This window comes from Sapajus apella, unplaced genomic scaffold (assembly GCF_009761245.1).
Source record: "Sapajus apella isolate SASKATOON/1434 unplaced genomic scaffold, GSC_monkey_1.0 scaffold19, whole genome shotgun sequence".
NCBI classification, from domain to species: Eukaryota; Metazoa; Chordata; class Mammalia; order Primates; family Cebidae; genus Sapajus; species Sapajus apella.
In genome coordinates, this window is record NW_022436959.1 from 12,422,798 (window position 1) to 12,441,898 (window position 19,101).

The 19,101-nt window shown below is 45.0% G+C and overlaps 1 protein-coding gene across 2 annotated transcripts in view; it reads left to right on the forward strand.

Annotated features, from left to right (window-relative positions):
- Positions 1–5,740: 5,740 nt before the first annotated feature.
- Positions 5,741–19,101, forward strand: part of GSDME (gasdermin E) — a 62,165-nt gene continuing 48,804 nt past the window's right edge. The window contains exons 1-2 of one of the 2 annotated variants that reach the window (XM_032286980.1): positions 5,741–6,140; positions 14,999–15,228. In XM_032286980.1, the coding sequence (XP_032142871.1) occupies positions 15,018–15,228 (211 nt within the window). In that variant the 5' untranslated portion in view covers positions 5,741–6,140; positions 14,999–15,017. Of the gene's footprint in view, positions 6,141–6,360; positions 6,504–14,998; positions 15,229–19,101 lie in introns of those variants that run through there. The other variant, XM_032286979.1, reaches the window with a different exon arrangement.

Consider the following 19,101-nt stretch of genomic DNA (forward strand, 5'->3'; position numbering starts at 1 on the left):
TCACCTATTTGCCCTCTAAAATCATTCTGTACAAAACTGAGTCAGCCACTGCCCTCAAAACCCTTTTTCTCTGGAGCACAAAGACTACATTTTCCAGGCTGTCTTGCAATTAGGAGAGACTTTGTGACTGATTTTTGGCCAAAGGAAGGTACAGTAGGTTCCTCCCCACACACATTTATCTGCAGTTTCATTTTTTGTGGTTTCAGTCACCCACGATCAACCTCCATCCAAAAATATTAGATGGAAATTTTCAGAAATAAACAATTCATAAGTTTTAAATTGGTGCCATTCTGAGTAGCATGATGAAGTCTTGTGCTGTGCTACCCTGTCCTCCCCAGAGACATGAATCATCCCTTGTCCAGCATATCCACGCCGTCTACACCCCTGCCTGCTAGTTAGTCACTTTGTAGCCCCCTAGGTTATCAGATTGGCTGTCATGACATTGCAGTGCTTGAGCTCGATAACCCTTATTTTACTTAGTAATGGCCCCTCTGTGCAAGAGTAATGATGCGGGCAATTGGGATATTCCAAAGAGAAGCTGTGAAGTATTTCCTTTAAGTGAAAAAGTGAAAGTTCTCAACTTAATATGGAAGGAAAAAAATTGCATGCTGAAGTTGCTAAGATCTATGGCAAGAACAAATCTCTCTGTAAAACTAAAGAAAGGAAAAGAAATTTGCGCTAGTTTTGCTATCGCACCTCTGCGAATGTTATGGTCACCGTGTGTGAGAAGTGCTTACTTAAGATGAAAAAGGCGTTGAATTTGTGGTTGGAAGACATGAGCAGAAATGTGTTCCAATTGATTGATGGTGGCCGGGTTTGGTACCATCCTTAATTTCAGGCATTCATTGGGACTGTTGGAGTGTATCCTGTACCTGAAAGTGTCGCTCCCATAAAAACCTCCCATGAGGGAGTCTCCAGGTTCTTTCCTTGTCTACCTGCGGGAGGTGTCCATGCTCAGGGCAACCTCGGCAACCTGGAGCTGGAAATGGCAGAGCCTCCCCTAGCCTGGTACCTGAAGAAACGAGGACTATGGTTTTTCCTATCCACCCACCCCACCTAAAACCTAGAATTACCTTAGTCAGATTGTTTACCAAGTAGGAAATCAGGCACTATTGTATTTGAGCCATTATAATTTGGGGGTTTGTTTTAGCAGTTAGCTTACCCTAACAATGACAGCTGATCATTGTACTTTTCTCACCCTCTGTCCTTCTTGTTTGTCTGTCTGCCTTTCCTACAAAGCCCACAGACAGGAGGGGCATGAAGCACATTCTCTTGGTCACCTTATATCCTCAGTACCTAATATAGTGCCCAACACTAATAAATATTTGTTGAATTTTAAAAAATGCTGAGTGCATGGACTTTGCTTCTCTATGCTGGCTATAGCACACTTGGATGCTACACAATGTTTATAAATAATGATAATGAGATGAAACAAGTTTGTATTTCTCTGGATTGCATTACTTTGACTATTTCTGTAAATTAGATATCTGGTGGCTGACTACTGGTCTTCATCACAGTTTTCCTTAATTTTGATAATAATTATGTTTCTCCATGAACAATGGACAAACAATATAGAAGTTTTTACTAACTTTGTTTATGTAATGCCAGTTTCTGTTTTTTTTTCTTTTGACACAGAGTTTCTGTCACCCAGGCTGCAGTACAGTGGCATGATCACAGCTCACTGCAGCCTCAACTTCCCGGGCTCAGGTGATTCTGCATCAGCCTCCAGATTAGCTGGGACTGCAGGCGTGCGCAACCATGCCTGGCTAATTTTTTGTGTTTTTTAGTACAGCTGGGGTTTCACCATGTTGGCCAGGCTGCTCTCCTGGGCTCAAGTGTTCACCCACCTCAGCCTCCCAAAGTGTTGGGAATACAGACAGAAATCACTGCACCTGTCCTGTAATGCCCCTTTCTTTCATGATAACAAGTGTGGCAGATAGTAGATGTCTGGAAATTCTTTGCTATTTCTCCCACTGAGAGGTGGAATATACCACCCCTATCTTTGAATCTGGGCTTGTTGTGGAAGTTACGTTCTGGGTGTTTAAAGACTAAGTCATAAGACTTGGAGTTGTTTTTTTTGTTGCCTTGTTTCTTGAACACTTGCTTTTGGAGCCCTGAGCCTCCATTATAAGAAACCCGACTCTCCCAAATCCACCATGATGAAGAGGCCACATGTAGGGCTCTGGTTGATAACCCTCAAGTTCAGCCCACCCTCAAGGCATCCCTGCCAATGCACTAGGCGTGAGATGCTATGGTCTGAATGTTTGTGTTCCCTTAAAGCCGTATGTTGAAACTTAATCACCCGTGTGATAGTATCAGGAGGTGGGGCCTTTGGGATGTGATTAGGTCAAGAGGTAGAGCCCTCATCAATGGGATTAGTGCCCTTATAAGAGACCTAGAGAGCTTGTTTTGTTTGTTCTTTCGTTCCACCAGGTGAGGACACATTGAGAAGTCATAATATCTATGAACTAGGAAGCAGGCTGTCACCAGATATCAAATCTGCTGATGCCTTCATCTTGGACTTCTCAGCCTCCAGACCTGTGAGAAATAAAGGTCTGTTGCTTAAAAGCCACCCAGTCTATGGTATTTTATTACAGCATCCCAAACGGACAAAGATATGGGTGAAGTTATCCAAGTTCCTCCAAACTAGGCCATTTACCTTCACCAGCTAAATTTCACTGAGGGACCCCAGTCAGTGTCAAATGGAACAGAAGAGTCACTCAGCTGAGCCCTGCTCAAAGCCCTAACCTACAGAATTGTGAGATACAGTAAAGTGGTTGTTGTTTCAAGCCACTAAGTTTTAGGGTAGTTTGTTATACAGCAGTTGATAATTGGGACAGTAAATTATTTCACATTTCCTTGTTTGTCCCATAATATTTGCATTGAGACTTTCGATTTTGACAATATTGGTTGATCATTTGCTAGCTGCCAAGTAATTTCAGTTCTTTTCCTGCCTGTATGTGTGCTCTGCAATTAAATAAGAGAAGGTTGGGACACCAAGAGAAATATTTAATTCTGGACCATATTTCACCCCCTATAAAGCTTTTTATTTTAAAGTAGTAATTGGTAATATGCATTGGTAATACAGTCTGCAGTTTAAAAAGCACTTTTGGGATTTAGGGAGGTAAATGAAATCAGTTTTAAAATATATCTTAGTGTATGCCAAATTTTAATTTATGTTAGTAGCTGTGTTCCTCTGGGAAGCAATCAATATGGTAAAAGGCAAAATTATACATATGTGAAAAATTTGGGCTTAATTTAAAGGCAACTTTAGCTGAAAAGTAATTAATAAAGGAAAGGAAACTAATTTTTATTGAGTGCTACTATGGGCTGGGTACTTTATATAATCTTATGACAGTGCTATCAGTAATTTTTAAATGGGAAGTTGTACAATTTGCCTAAGGTCACTTAGCTGGTAAGTGGTAGGCTGGATTCTACCCAAATCTGATGGATCCAAAGCCTGTGCTTTTCTCCTTTGCAGAGGTTATTCATCTGAAAGAGACCAGGTCAAACATGGTTCTCAAAGAACTAGGGAGCAATTATGGCAGCCATGCAGAGCTGGTTTATTAGTGTGTTCATTTATGAAATAAGTCCCGGTAATGAGTTTTATTGACTTTTGCTGCCTTTTGCATAATATTTCCTCAGCAAGAATCTAGGGATAGGGTAGGAAATACACAACACCGGACAGATGTGTTTCAGAAGTTCTGTAAGTTGAAACATAGTTTATATAGTGAATCTTTACGAAAGCAGATGCTTACTGTCATCACTATGACCACTCCAATTTAATCATCATCATGACCATTCCAAAGATTTTCTTTCCACATTGCTCCATTTTCTCAAAGGGAATATATCTATATGGAGTAAGAAGATTGGAGTTCCATGTTTTCTTTTTATTTACTTTCTTCTAGTTGGGTTAAAAGTTTTCATCTTGTATATGTTCATCTGAAATCTTCAAATACTCCATTTAACAACAATAGTAAGCACAGCTATTTAAAAAAAGTTATGTTATGAAAATAATCCTTTTCATCCCCCTACCATTGGACAGGGAGAGTAGTAGGCTGAGGTCAGGTGAGATCTTGAACACAAGTGACCCCTCTCTCCCAACACAGACCATGCTCCTGCGTGGTGCATTTCCTATTTTCTGTTCTGGAGAGTCTGTGCCCTATGGTGGGTTAAAACTCAGATGGTGCTGAACAATCTGGGTTAAAATCGTGGCTCTGTCTATTCCCAGCTCTGTGAACATTCCGGTTTGTGTCTCAATTCCCTCATTTGTAACTTGAACCCCCAAATAGTTATAAGGATTTAATGAGCCAGTCATTGCATGTAATATACTCAGAAGCATGCTTGGTGACAGTAGAAAGTGCTACATAAATAATAGCAGCTGATATTATTACTGTCTTCCTTGGGCATTTAATTAAACAACACTGGGCAGGACAAAAAAAGAGTGAAGGAATTTGAAGCCACTTAGTAACTGTTGCATCAAAAAGGTGACCCACTCTGAATTACAAGCAGTAACCTATCTAGCTAGAGGACTGGGGCTTTTTGGGTGGGAACCTGATGAGCATGCTGCTTATGAGGATGTTCTTAAGGTCAGTGCCCTAGGTGGGGAGGCAATAATCTCTGATAACAAGCCAGAGTCATCACTATATAATTTTATGACGATAGAGAACCAATAGCAAAAATGAAGTCTCTTGACAGGGCTGGGATTCTTTCTTCCAATATTTCGTCACATTAGCAAATTAGGGGCCCACCACCATGGACCATTTCTAACTACTCCTTCATCCAGCAACCATTCATTGCGCACCTGTCTTGTGCTGGGTCCCGCAAGGATGTGTGTATAGCCCCATAATCTAGGTGGAGAAACAAACAAAGGGATTCATTCCTTAAATCAACAATTATTTATTGGATAGCTACCATGTGTCAAACCCTAAGCTAGGTGCTGGGCATAGGGAACCAAACAGACAAGCTGTCCTTATGCTGCTGACATTTTACAGGACAGAAGGATAATACATGAAATAAGTAGGATGCATTCAGTCTTTTCAGATGGGGGTGAATGCAAAGGAGAAAAATAAAGCAGGGGAGGAACTAGGTGTTCCCGTGGGTGGGTGGGAGAGCGGGAGGCACTTTTAATTAGGATAGTCAGGAAAGGCTTTACAGTGAGGTAACTGCAATCTAGAGATATGTTTAAAGTGTAGGGGGGCCCAAAGGAAAGCGCTGCCCGGCTTCTCTACCCGCCCTCCCTGACCAGTGCTGAAGACAGCCACACAACTCCATACTCTGAGTGAGCTCTCACAGGGCAGATATTTCATTTTCTCTTACTCATTGCTTTCAGCCTAGTAGAGAGCATGGCACAGTGAAGATGATCTACTGACTGAAAGTGTTGCTGAGCAATGGACTCATTACCCGAGGCACACAGAAGGCAATACTGTGGCACAGGCTTTTGAGAAAAGAAAAAGCTCTATTGCCAGTCAGCTGGCAAGGAGACGGGAGGCAAAGCTCAAAACCGGTTGTCTTCTGCACCTGGGGGCAGGCCAGGCGTCTTTGGGATCGCTAACCAGTCCCAGGTGATGCCAATGCAGCCTTCCACGGGGCGCGTGGGTTCACAGTTAGAAAGCTTTCCCTCTTGCACGTGCCTGGGAGATTTTGGCTCTGCCTCACCTTAACAACTTAAGCAATGGTTAATCAGTTTGAGCTGGTCCTAATGTTACACAAAGATCTAATTAAGTCAGTCCATCAGAAAGCAATGCTTGGGCACAAGCTTTACTCAGATTCCCTCGTTCAGCGTTCCGTGAGCACCCACTGTGTGAGAGCGCCTGGTTTTGCCCTCAAGAAGCTTAGAGTGGAGTTTACATGAATGAACCACTGATTAGCGTCGGGCCTAAGTGTGGGCACAGTCACACCTACCATTCAGATACTACTCCAGGCACGGGCATTAGGGGCGCCCACAGGCTGGACAGGCCTGGGACTTCCCTGGTTGAACTGTGAAGCCGCGGTGCCAGTCCACACCCCGCTGTTGGTAGCGGGTCCGGCCCCACGAGGAGGCGCCGCTGTCAAACCCCACGGTCCTGCGCAGCCAAGAGACGAGGCCACCACGGAAGGCAGGCGTAGCCCACTCTTCCCGAGAGGCCTGACATCTCCCGGTGAGTCCCGAAAAGTGCGCGGAGACTGTGGCCGAGCCCTGGGTCGTCAGCAATCCAACTCCCAGGGAGTCGCACGGAGGAGGGGAAGCTGCTTTCTCCCGGCCTTCTGGGCGGTCTGGCTCGGCCCCGCAGTTAACTGCAGCTGCAGCCCCCGCCCCGCGCCCCTCTCCCCTCTCCTCCCGCCTCCTGCCTCTGGCGGCCAGTGCGGCAGCTCTGGGGCACTGGGACTGAGCAAAGGTCCCGGCAGGCTGGTCCTCCCTCCGCCCTGCCCGAGCGTCCGCCCCCGGCCGGCCCAGCACAGGCTCCTCCGACTCCGCTGGCGCGTGGCGCGCGGCTGCCGGGGACCCAGCGGCAGGCGCGCGGGTAAGTGCGTGGCAGGCGGGGGCAGCGGGCTCCGCTCCGGCTCCTTTTCGGGTGTCCCGGGCGTGGGGCAGCTGAGGCCGCGCGGCGCTTTGGGACCCCCCTCCCCTCCTTCCTAGGGGAGACGAATCCTTTGGCTGCCCGGCCGCTGGAATGGCGGGTCCCATCGCGCCCCTAGCCTCCCTCTTTCCCGGCCCGGTCCCCCTCCCATCACCGCGTCCCGCCCCTACTCGCACTAGCACCCCCTCCCCGCCGCCACTTCCTTCTCTGGATGTTGCAAACGCAGGTGGTACTTCGGTTCTCCCACCCGCTCCCAGGCCACCCCCTCCCCACTCGTCCATCCTTTGTCTTGCGACTGGTTTCTCCTCTGGGTGCTGCGGAGGCTCTCCCGGCTCGGGGGCGCGTGTGCGGGGAAGCGGACCTTTGAGCAGATAGGGAGTTCGGTCTCTGGACGGAAAAGAGTCCCTAATCGCCTTGCTCCGGTATCTAGAGGGCCCCGAGCTTGGGAAGGAGGCCAAGCCCCCCTTGGAGTGCCGGGCAAGCGCTGGGATGGCTCTCGACGCTGCCCGCGTGGCTTCCTTTGGCCTACTCTTCTTTTGGACCCCTGACCCTTTCCAGACCCGCTTGCCATCTGCACCCCAGAGAGGAAAGACGAGAGGGCACCTCTTAGAAAAGCGTCGGTTGTTGACTGAACACACCACCCACTCCTCCAGACTCGACTCTGTCCAGTATAGTGAATGGGGTAGTGAAAGGGATGGATGCCTTGGAGTCGCTGTCCTCCAGAGGCAGGCAGGCGGCCGGACAGACAGATGGCCAAGTCCAAGTGGAATGAAAGGAGTGCTATGGGGTTGGAGAAGAAGCTGAAGAGTGAAATTGTCTTCACAATCCACCACCACCAAGCTTTTTTCCTAAAGGAAAGGGGCTGGAAGAAGTTGAACCCAGCCCATCAGGTAGATCTGAGAGAAAGGGCCCAGCCCCTCAGCCACTGTCCTTTAGCTAGGCTCTTCGTTGTTGTTGTTGAGAGAAGGTTGGCTCTGTCATGGAGGCTGAAGTGCGATGGCGCTGTCCTGGCTCACTGCAGCCTTGAATTCCTGGGCTCAAAAGATCCTCCCGTCCACACGTAGCTGAGGCCACAGGTTCCTGCTACCACACCGCATCTTCTCTATTCTTACTCAGGCTGTCTTCTGTTACCCGCTCCACTTCCCCAAAGCCTTTGCCGCCTCACTCTCCCTTCTCTTCAAGCTCATGCCTGTCTTCTGACCATCATTGAGTTCACATACTGATTTTTATTTTAGAAACGATGAAATATTAATTTGTCTTCTCATTAAAAATGAGCTCAGGTACTGGGCTGTAGGCATCAGGAGATATGAAAAGATACCTCTGTTTTAGTTTAATAGACCTAATTGCACTTTGCTACCTAGAAAACTAAAACTAATTCAAAGTGTGCTGAAATTGTTAACAATGAGACAAGTAGACAAGTACAGCCATGTTTCATCTCCGCAAATAGGGAGGAGATGACAGATGTTCCACAGCAATGATTTTTGTTTCCACCATAACTGAGGTTCACCCTTTCAAGGACACTTTCTTATGCTACAGAATGAATCATGTGAGGCCACATTAGAACAGAGAAAAGCTGAACAGGGAGCCAGCAGAGCAGAGTGGCCAAGAGCACAGGCTTTGGAGTCGAGCAGAGCTGGGATGGAATCTTGGCTAAGCAGTAATTCTCTATGGGGTGTTCAAAGCCCTCCAGACAAAGACTACCAGGAACACACTGACAGGTCAGTGGGTTGGTTTATTTCTCCTTGCAGTGAGCTCCCTCACGGGGAACCCTGAGGTGTCTCAGTAAGAGGCGTTAGAACGGACAGAGGGTTTGGGCATGTAGTAGGTGAATTGAGGAAAGAGGGCTTTGCTCTGAATTGGATGTGGTCAGGAAGCAGGGGAAATTCTGTGATTGAGTATCCTCATAAATCTCGTCAAAAAGGAGAGAAGGCCAGAGTGAGGCTATAGCTGTGATTGGTCAAGAAGCAGCAGTCACTCATTAGGACTGCTAATGATTGGAAGGGGGATGGTATTAGATCATTTTTGTGCTTTGAGCATGTTCATGCTTTGTCTGTTTTCAGGTATGATTACAGAGCAGCCTTGTTTTCATGTTGATTCATCATGACAGGAGTGGACCTGCCTGATACTGATGCTCTGTGACATTATTCATAGTAACACCAGGGGCTAATAGTACCAGGCCAGCTCCCAGATGCCTCTCTTTCTTGTGATCTTGGGCAACTTACTTAACATCTTTGAACTTCAGCTTCCTCATCTATAAAATGTGGACAATGCCTAATTCATGGAGTTATTGTGAAGATTAAATAAGGAAATGTGTGTAAAGCAGTAAGCCTCGGGCACCCAACAGTTGCCCCTCTCTTTGTCTAGAGTATTTTGATGTTGAGGTTTCTTCGTAGAACTGTTCCAGCAGAGGCCCAGGATTCAACCAGAGCTGCTCTTAAGAATCCTGAATGAGCTGGGCGTGGTGGCTCAAGCCTGTAATCCCAGCACTTTGGGAGGCCAAGGCGGGTGGATCACGGGGTCAAGAGATCGAGACCATCCTGGTCAACATGGTGAAACCCCGTCTCTACTAAAAATACAAAAAATTAGCTGGGCATGGTGGCACGTGCCTGTAATCCCAGGTACTCAGGAGGCTGAGGCAGGAGAATTGCCTGGACCCAGGAGACGGAGGTTGCGGTGAGCCGAGATCGCGCCATTGCACTCCAGCCTGGGTAACATGAGTGAAACTCCGTCTCAAAAAAAAAAAAAAAAAAAAAGAATCCTGAATGGAATGTGAGAAAGAATGAGGTCTCTCTTCTAATTCAAAAACTGGGTAATTCCATGACTCTGAATCAGTCTTCACAGGCAGTAGTGAATATAGTTATCTTCTCCTGCGGTTATTACGTTGGCAACTATTTTTAAGATTCTTTGTTCCCGGTGGCTCCACCTGGCTGTGTGCTTTGCTAACTTTGTGTCACTGTCTGTCTTTCTTGGTGTTTTCCCCCTTGGTTTCTTATCCAGGAGTCTGACTTGAGCTAGGATATCCTTACTGTATTCGCTTTCGCTTTCTGAGTTCTCATCTGCTTTGAGCTGGGAAGCCAGACAGACAAGTGAATAAGTACTATTTGCTAATATAACTTTTTATTTTATTTTATTTTTCTTTGAGTTGGAGTTTCACTCTTGTTGTACAGGTTGGAGTGCAGTGGCACGGTCTCGGCTCACTGCAACCTCTGTCTTCCGGGTTCAAGTGATTCTCCTGCCTCAGCCTCCCAAGTAGCTGGGATTACAGGTGCCCACCACCATGCCCAGATAATTTTTGTATTTTTAGTAGGGATGGGGTTTCACCATGTTGGCCAGGCTGGTCTTGGGCTCCTGACCTCCGGTGATCTGCCTGCCTTGGCCTCCCAAAGTGCTGGAATTACAGGCATAAGCCACCACACCCGGCTGCTAATAATACTTTTAAGGTTATCTGTGAGAACCTGCGATCTACATAACACCTGTGAAGTGCAGTGAGTGTTTAGGCCGTGAGCTATTTGAGTATGATGTCTCCTAAGGCCATTTTCATCTTCTCCCAAATGGGAGTGTCATGGAAATTTGAATCCAAAGTCTGACTTTTGGCTGAGACATGAGCACACTTGTCTGTGTCAGGCAGCTTGGGTTCTAGATCCTTCATTCATTTGGACCTGGCCATATTGTTTATTCTTTCCTGGCTGACTAGTTACCTTAGGTGTTTGAGAAAGATGGTGGCAGTGTATTCCCCCCAATGCTGCATGAAGAACTCTGTTGTGTTACATTCCCAGCCTATATTCTTGTTGATTTATTATTTCAAAAGTTCCTGGAAATAAAGCCAAAAGCAAGAATAGAAAATGAGCAAAGAATATAACAGTTAAAGAAATACAGAAAATCTTTCAACAAAATAAAAGATGCTTGATTTTATTTGTATTAAAATAACCTAAAACTAGGCTGAGATTCTATTTCTCACCTATCACAACTGGCAAAAATCCAAAAGTCTAATGATACACTGTTGCTAAGATGGATACTTTTGTACATTATTGGTCAGAGTACAGAAGAGCAACTCCTAAAATTACAGATGCATTTACCCATTGTTCTAGCAGTCCCTCTTCTGGGGGTCTACCCTTCAGATACGCTTGTTTATGAAGAGGACATCTGTATGGGGTATTCACTGGGGACATTTCTTTTTTATTTTGAGACAGTTTTACTCTTGTCTCCCAGGCTGGAGTGCAGTGGCATGATCGTGGCTCACTGCAACCTCCGCCTCCCCGGTTCAAGTGATTCTCCTGCCTCAGCCTCCCAAGTGGCTGGGATTACAGATGCCTGCCACCACGCCCCGCTAATTTTTGTATTTTTGGTAGAGACCGGGTTTCACCATGTTGGCCAGGCTGGTCACTAAGTCCTGATCTCAGGTGATCTGCCCACCTCAGCCTCCCAAAGTACTGGGATTACAGGCATGATCCACCATGCCTGGCTGACATCTTTAATATAACAAAAATTTAGAAATAACCCAAGTGGTCAGCAACATGGGAGAAGTCAAGTGCACAGTGGTACCTCTGCGTGAGGGAGTATGTGGCAGAAAGCAAGGTGGTAAGTCATGTGCAGACTCCTTTTAATTACACCTGTATAAAGAAGTGTGAAGGAAATATGACTGAAGGGGAGAGGGGTGAAAGCGTTGCTGGGACATGGGCAGGAATGGGACTTCTCAGCGTGTCCTTTTACATAATTTAGATTTTTGAGCCATGTAAGTATAATTCATACATAATAGTAATAAAGAAACCTCTAACTTTACTTCACTAGGAGAGTATTCTCCGAGTCTCATGATTGGGAAGTCTGAGTGTAATAAAAACCTGCAAAGCAATAATAGCCACCTCCAGTCACTCTCCCTAAAGTACCCTACCCTGCCAAGAGGGCAAATTAGCTGTTTAATGTTAGCTGAAAAAAAAATTAAAAGTTAATTTAGGAATTTCCTCTTTTTACCATATAAACCCTGTTGGAGAGGACTGGTGTCTTTACTAAAGTTTTCCCACCCACAGCAGATGGGTTCTATTTTGTTTTTTAATGGCAAGCCTGATTTGGTTTCTACAGAAACCTGTTGGATCTGAAGGCAATTGAGTGAACTCTCTTTCAGCTTGCCCCAGAAAAGAACAGAAGCCATAACAGTGTAGATCCTGACAACAGTGGTCAACTAAAGCAGATCCTTCTCTGGCTCTTCTCCTGGGCTAGCAGGACGAGCTCTCACAGGCCGTCAGGGAGACCCAGTCCCGTGCTGGGCAAAGTAAATCTGTTCCTTTCAAATTCCCTCTCTTGGTAACTGGCTTTTCCTTCTCATCTCCCAGCCCGCACCTGAGATACCTGGAAGACACCCCAGGAAGCCTTCTTTCTTTCATCACCACCCCTCCCCAAACCAGTGTCTTTTTTTTTTTTTTTTTTTTGAGATGGAGTTTCAGCCTTGTTGCCCAAGGCTGGAGTGCAATGGTGCTACCTAGGCTCACTGCAACCTCCGCCTCCCAGGTTCAAGCGATTCTCCTGCCTCAGCCTCCAGAGTAGGTGGGATTACAGGCAGGTACCACCACACCTGGCTAATTTTTACATTTTTAGTAGAGACAGAGTTTCTCCATGTTGGTCAGGCTGGTCTTGAACTCCCAACCTCAGGTGATCCACCCACCTTGACCTCCCAAAGTGCTGGGATTACAGGTGTGAGCCACTGCTCCTGGCCACCAGTGTCTTTTCTGTCCTCATGCCACTGACCTACTGCAGAACATTGTCACTTTTTAGCTGCCTCCAATCTTACTCCCCTGCAGTCCCTTTCCTATTTTGCTTCTAGAAGATTTTTTCTAAGGGACCATTCTGATCTCACACTCTCCAATGCAATGGCACCTACTTCCCTGGTTCCCCTGCAGGAGATGCAGGACACAGATCGGGGGCCTCCCTGGCCTTGTCCCTGGTCCTTCTCCACTCTGGAATGCTGCATTCCAGTGCAAGAGTCAAGCTCAGAGCTTGACCAGTCATTCCAGTTTATCGAATTGGTGGATGGCAGATCAATACAACACAAGGTCTCCTGGGCCACCTCAAGCTCACCAGTAACCCGTTTGCCTGGCACTGTCTTCCCCATCCCTCCACCACCTCCTGCAAATTCTGTGCTTTCATAATGACTGCTCCTCAGCTGCAGCATTGTACTGTGCTCCTTTACCAGGCTTGCTTCGACTTAGCCTACAAAATGTAGCTTGGATGTCGGCCCCTCCAGGAGGACTTCTGTGGCCCTATGCCTCTCTCCAATGAGATTTAGATGGCTTTTTTTTTTGGTTCTTTCCCTGGAACAATCTCTGCCAGTAGCTAACGTAAAACTAAGCTGTTTATTTCTCCATCTGGCCACCAAAGCAGTAGCTCATTGAGGAGACAAATTATTTTTTGTCTCTGTATCCTAAGTGCTTAAACATAGTATCTAGTATAGTTGGTACTCAAGAAAAATTAGTGATTCAGTTAATTATTTGGTAAATAAATAAATGAGTATTCCATTGAATGCAAGATTCTTAAGCACAGCATAGTGACAGACGGATGAGAGATGACAGCCTAAGCATCTTTAGTTTTGCAGCTTTGCAGGTCACCTTATCGGAAAGGAACTTCCTTGCATGTTTTAGAATTTCTTCCTTCAATGTTCATTCCTAGTGTTGATATACAAGAACAGGGTCGGGTAGCTACTGCTTCATAATAATCTAAGGAAAGATACTTTAGAAAAGAACTTGTGATCCATAAGACAAATGGTTTCCCATGCCCTGGAGGAGACTCATGTTAAAGTGGATTGAACTAAAGTCTGACCTTACTCCCATCTCTTAAACCCTAAAAGAGCTATGTGACTCTGCAGCTGTGTCAAGCGCCAGGGTGTAAGCAAAAATAAAACACAGCTCTTGTCCATTAGAGCTTTTCATTTTGACTGTGGATAGCTTTTTAAAATGTTACTTTCTTTTTGTGTGGTAATGTTTTATTGTATATGTGAGTGTATGTGTATATTGGGCTATGTGCAGTTTGTATTGTGAATGGTTTAGAACTGTTGTCTGTGTTTCTCTTGGAGAACAGTATTGAAAACTTGATTTATAAAAGTTTTAAAAATATAAAGAATTTTGTTCCCTGTCATAAATATTGCAGTTATTTTCTCAGTTTGCCCTTTGTCTTTCTAAAGGCCCTTCCCATCCTGTGATGTACAAATATTTCTCTATTTTTTCTAGTACTTTCAGTTTCATTTTTCCTCAAATAAACCTCTTGATTTCATTGAGAATCTGCTTTGTATATGGTATGAAAGAGGAATTCAATTTTTTTCTTTCCAGATGGTTAGCCCATTGTTCCAACAGCATTTATTAAATACTCTACTGCTTCCACTGAATTTAGTATTTTCCTTTTTATATCTTCCAGTGTGTCTCTTCTTTTCCCCTCCTGCTAACATATGACAGTGCCTTTATTTTCTGGGTTAAAAAGCCATAGCTAGTTACTTTTTATTTCTGAATATGAGAAATCACACAGTGTAGAGAAAAAGCACCTTTGACCTTTCAAAGAAGTAGTCATAAGTAAGCTATCTATTGCAGTAGTCAGTATGCTGTTGTTCAACAAATATTCCCAGCTCTCTGCCTTTTTAAGACAGGATCTTGCACTGTCACCCAGGCTAGAGTGCACGGACATGATCGTGGCTCACTGCAGTTTTGAACTCCTGGGCTCAAACAATGCTCCCACCTTAGCCTCCTGAGTAGCTGGGACTACAGGTATGTGCCAACACACCCAGCTATTTTTTTAATTTTTAATTTGCAGTTTTGCTATGTTGCCCAGGCTGGTCTCCAACTCCTGGGGTCAAGCAGTCCTCCCACCTCAGCCTCCCAAAATGCTGGAATTATAGGTATCACCCACCATTCCCAGCCTACCTTGCAGATTCTTGATCAAATTGTATTTTCTGGCCCTTATTGTTGGCTGAGGCCATGTGACTAGTTCCGACAAGTTGTAAGGGACCTGCCTTGTGTCACTTTTGGGCCAGATCATTTAGTTGCTGGTGCGAAACCTTCCAGAACTCTTTCCTGTTGGATAATGATTGATAATGTTCAGGATGCTGGCTTTCCCTTCAGTCTGGATCCCTGAATAACCCTAATAAACAAAACTCTCTTGTACCCCTGTATTGAGCATGTATTATGAGCAAAAAATAAGCCATTATTGTTATAAACCACTAAGACTTAGGGATCGTTTGTTTTAGAATCATACCCTAGCATATCCTGACTGGTACATGTATGTTCTTTCAATATCAATTTGAGTTCTTTATTGTCAGCTAAAGTCAAACTAGAGGGTCTTCTAAGAAGAAGATACTGTTTCATGTGAGCTGTTGTGAATAGGGAGAAATACAATAATTTAGGGAAAAAAGCCACAAAATAGTAACTTCTCACTTGATTTTTAGGATAACTTTACTTTTGCAGGTAATCTGGAGCTTTCAAAATGTTTGCCAAAGCAACAAAGAATTTTCTTAGAGAAGTTGATGCTGATGGTGACCTGATTGCAGTATCAAATTTGAATGACTCTGATAAGTTACAGCTTCTAAGTCTGGTGACAAAAAAGAAGAGATTCTGGTGCTGGCAGAGACCCAAGTACCAGTTTTTATCCATCACCCTTGGCGATGTACTCAAAGAAGACCAATTTCCAAGTCCAGGTATGTTTCCTTGGATATATTCTATAGTTAGTCCCAGAACAGATGATGATTTTTTTTTTTTTTTTTTTTGACACGGAGTCTCTGTTGTCCAGGCTGGAGTGCAATGGCATAATCTTAGTTCACTGCAACCTCCGCCTCCTGGGTTCGAGTGGTTCTCCTGCCTCAGCCTCCTGAGCAGCTGGGATTACAAGTACCCACCACCACACCCAGCTAATTTTTGTGTTTTTAGTGAAGACAGGGTTTCACCATGTTGGCCAGCCTGGTCTCAAACTCCTGACCTCAAGTGATTCACCCAATTTGGTCTCCCAAAGTGCTAGGATTACTTGATCTCAGCTCACTGTAACCTCTGCCTCCTGGTTTTTAGGTGATTCTCCTGCCTCAGCCTCCCAAGTAGCTGGGACTATAGGCATGCACCATCACACTCAGCTAATTTTTGTATTTTTAGTAGAGACGGCGTTTCACCCTATTGTCCAGGATGGTCTCAATCTCTTGACCTTGTGATCCGCCCGCCTCAGCCTCCCAAAGTGATGGGATTACAGGCGTAAGCCACCGCGCCCAGCGATGATTCTTCTTTTATGCATGTATTGCCTTGAGTCTAGATAGTTAATAATGAATTCTCATTTGTCTGTCATCTTAAAAACATACCCTTTCTTAAAATGACCAAAATTCTGCAGGCCTGACATGACACACATTGTGTGTGCCTCCACACCCAGCTAATTGTTTCATTTCTAATTGGGAGTTTTGCTGTGTTGCCCAGGCTGGCCTCCAACTCCTGGGCTCAAGCAATCCTCCCACCTTGGCCTCCCAAAATGCTGGGATTACAGGTATCACCCACCATCCCCAGGTTTTGTAATAGTGGTTTTAGTATAAAAGTAAGACATGCTTACTGTACATTTTGTGGCCACTCAGCAGAAGTGGGGTGGATCACCCACCCCAAATGTGGTTTGGTGTTGAACTGATGATGCCACATACCCATTAAGAAGGTGTGAAAATTTTTAGTATTCACATAATGATGCTTTCTGGGGAAAGCAGGAGAGGCTCTAAAGCTGGTCCAAAAATGGCTACAGAGAAGGGGATGAGGATGGGCTCAGCTTTTATTGTGATTAGTGAGTGCAGATGGGCACTGGTCCCTGCATGGGGAATGGGCTGATGTGGTTTGAGGTTTCATTGACACCATGGACAGAGCACCTGGAAGCTCTTAACACCTTGTATGGAGGATGGGGCCTCAGAAGCTGACAGCAGTCAGACGTCAAAAATGGGGTCAGTGTATTGTTACAGTACAGTGTAAAATACAGAGAGGGATGAAGAAGAAATTTTAAAAATGAAAAATTCTACCATCGTGTGTTAATTCCCATTAACACTTGGTTTGTAGCCTTTTATTTCTCTGCATCTAATTTTTAATAACGAAATTAAAAATATACTGTAGGCCGGGTGCAGTGGCTCACGTTTGTAATCCCAGCTCTTTGGGAGGCCGAGTTGGGTCTATCACGAGGTCAGGAGTTCAAGACCAGCCTGGCCAACATGGTAAAACCCCATTTCTACTAATAATACAAAAAGTAGCTTGGTGTGGTGACAGGCGCCTGTAATCCCAGCTACTGGGGAGACTGAGGCAGGAGAATCACTTGAACCTGGGTGGCCGAGGTTGTAGCGAGCTGAGATCACACCACCACACTCCAGCCTGGGTGATACAATGAGATTCCATCTCAAAAAAAAAAATGCTGTATATAATTTTTACATACTCCTTATTTATTTTTTACTTAACATTGTTTTCCTCCATAGGTTTAAATATTTTTAAATACAATTTTTAACAAACACATAATATTCCTTTGAGTATATGTACCCTAATTTGCTTAACCATTACAATTTAGTGCTTAATACCTAACATTGAGACTGGGTACAGTGGCTAATGCCTGTAATTCCAGCACTTTGGGAGGCCAAGGTGGGCGGATTGCTTGACCCCAGGAGTTCGAGACTAGCCTGGGAAACATGGAAAACGCCCATCTCTACAAAAAAATAGAAAAATTAGCTGGGCACAATGGCATGCACCTGCAGTCCCAGCTACTCGAGAGGTGGAAGAATCCCCTGAACCAGGAGGTTGAGGCTGAAGTGAGCCATGATTGTGCCACTTCATTCCAGCCTGGGCAACAGACTGAGCCCCTGTCTCCAAAATAATAATAAGGCTGCAGTGAGCATTTTAATTTTATTTTTGTTGTTTTTTAGGCAACTGCTTTAGCATAAATTCTTAGAGAATTACTGGACCAGGGGATGGGAACTTTTTGAAGACTTGGTACTTACTCATTGCCGCATTACTTTTTGGAACGTGGTGATATATGAAAATATCATCAACTCTTAATTATTGGACAAAATGATGTCTGAATCTTCTTTCAGCTCTAGAATTCTCTAATTTTGTGACTGCATCTCTTATATAGGGGAAAAGAGGTAGAGGAGATAATTTGAGTTACAGATAATCTTCAAGCTTTGTTCCAGGAAAGGATTCCAGCCAGTGCTGTCTGCAGTCAGCTCGTCAGAGCTGCCACGCAATAGGCAAATGAATTGATGTTAATTTTTCATCACCCTCCCCTTCAGGAATTTGTGTGTTTTCTGGTAGAACTTCTATCGAATGGTGAAATAACTAAATATGAAAAGGAACAAGAGGAAAAAAATGACAAAATAGACCAGGAACTCCTGAGTAATTGGACTTTTTCTGTTCTGTGATGTGAAATGCCTCTTTTGTGGTGTCCTGAAAGATCACAGAGACTTGTGCTGCTTTGGTGAGGCCAGTGGCTGTCACTGTCGGGGAGGAATCCCTGAGCATGCTCCTCATCTGGGGTCAGAGCTCATCCTGGATTCTGTGTCCTGTTGGTGTTAGGGTGGTGATAAGAAGTGTCTTCTGTTTTGTCTCCTGGGCAGAGTCAGGATGCTTCAACTTTGTTTTTTCCCACTGGCAACCTCACTGGCACGAGTGTTGCCCAGGGCTGTGAGGGTGTGGGGTGGTGATTGGGTGTTGGTAGTCTAAGTGGTGGCCTGTTGGTCCCTCATTTCTTCCCTTCCAGCAGCAGCAGTTGATGCCTTGATGCAGCAGTGTGCACAAATGACATCTTTGGAGGAGTGTCTAGAGTGGGTTTTCAGAACACACAGACAAATCTTGACTGTTCCTTCCTGCTGTGGAGTCCAGTGTTGGGGACAGAGTTTCCAGGAGTGGTAATAAGCCTAAGACCAGACCTGTGTCCTGAAGATAGAATTTCTGTCTTTACTGTACTTTGTAGGACCTAGGACTGTCCTGTTTATCAGAAAGTGATATTTCTCTGGCCTAAACACGTGAAAAGGTTGAGCCTTTGCTGTGTGTGAGGCTCTGCCTTACATGCTTTACATACACAAACTTGCAGCAGAACCCATCAGGTAGGCACCATTAATTATCTCCAGACTGCACATGAAAGCCTGAGGTTCAGGGAAATGGCAATTACCCAAGTTCTCCCAATTAGTAATACCAGAGTAGGGATATAATCCTAACCTCTTTATATCTGGCTCTGCCTTTCTTCCCAAAGCATTTCCCAAAATGTGTGTTTTCCATGAGATATTAACAAAAGCCCTGAATAGAGGACATTTTATATCATTCTTATTTCAGGGGTGGTTGTATGGTAGATGATTCTCTATTTTATAAATTTCAAAGGTCACTGGATGGTGATCACCTCTGATTAACCCTGGTTGAGGAGTGGGTTTTCTTGATTGCAGTGGCAGAAGTGTAGGTGAAGTATGGGCGTTGGGGCAGTGAGTGGATGGAAAGAAGCCTTTCAGACTGCAGGTGGCTTTGAATCCCTTGTGAAGTGCAGCCAGGAGCCCAGGAGAGCCTTGGGACAGGACAATGGAAAAGGC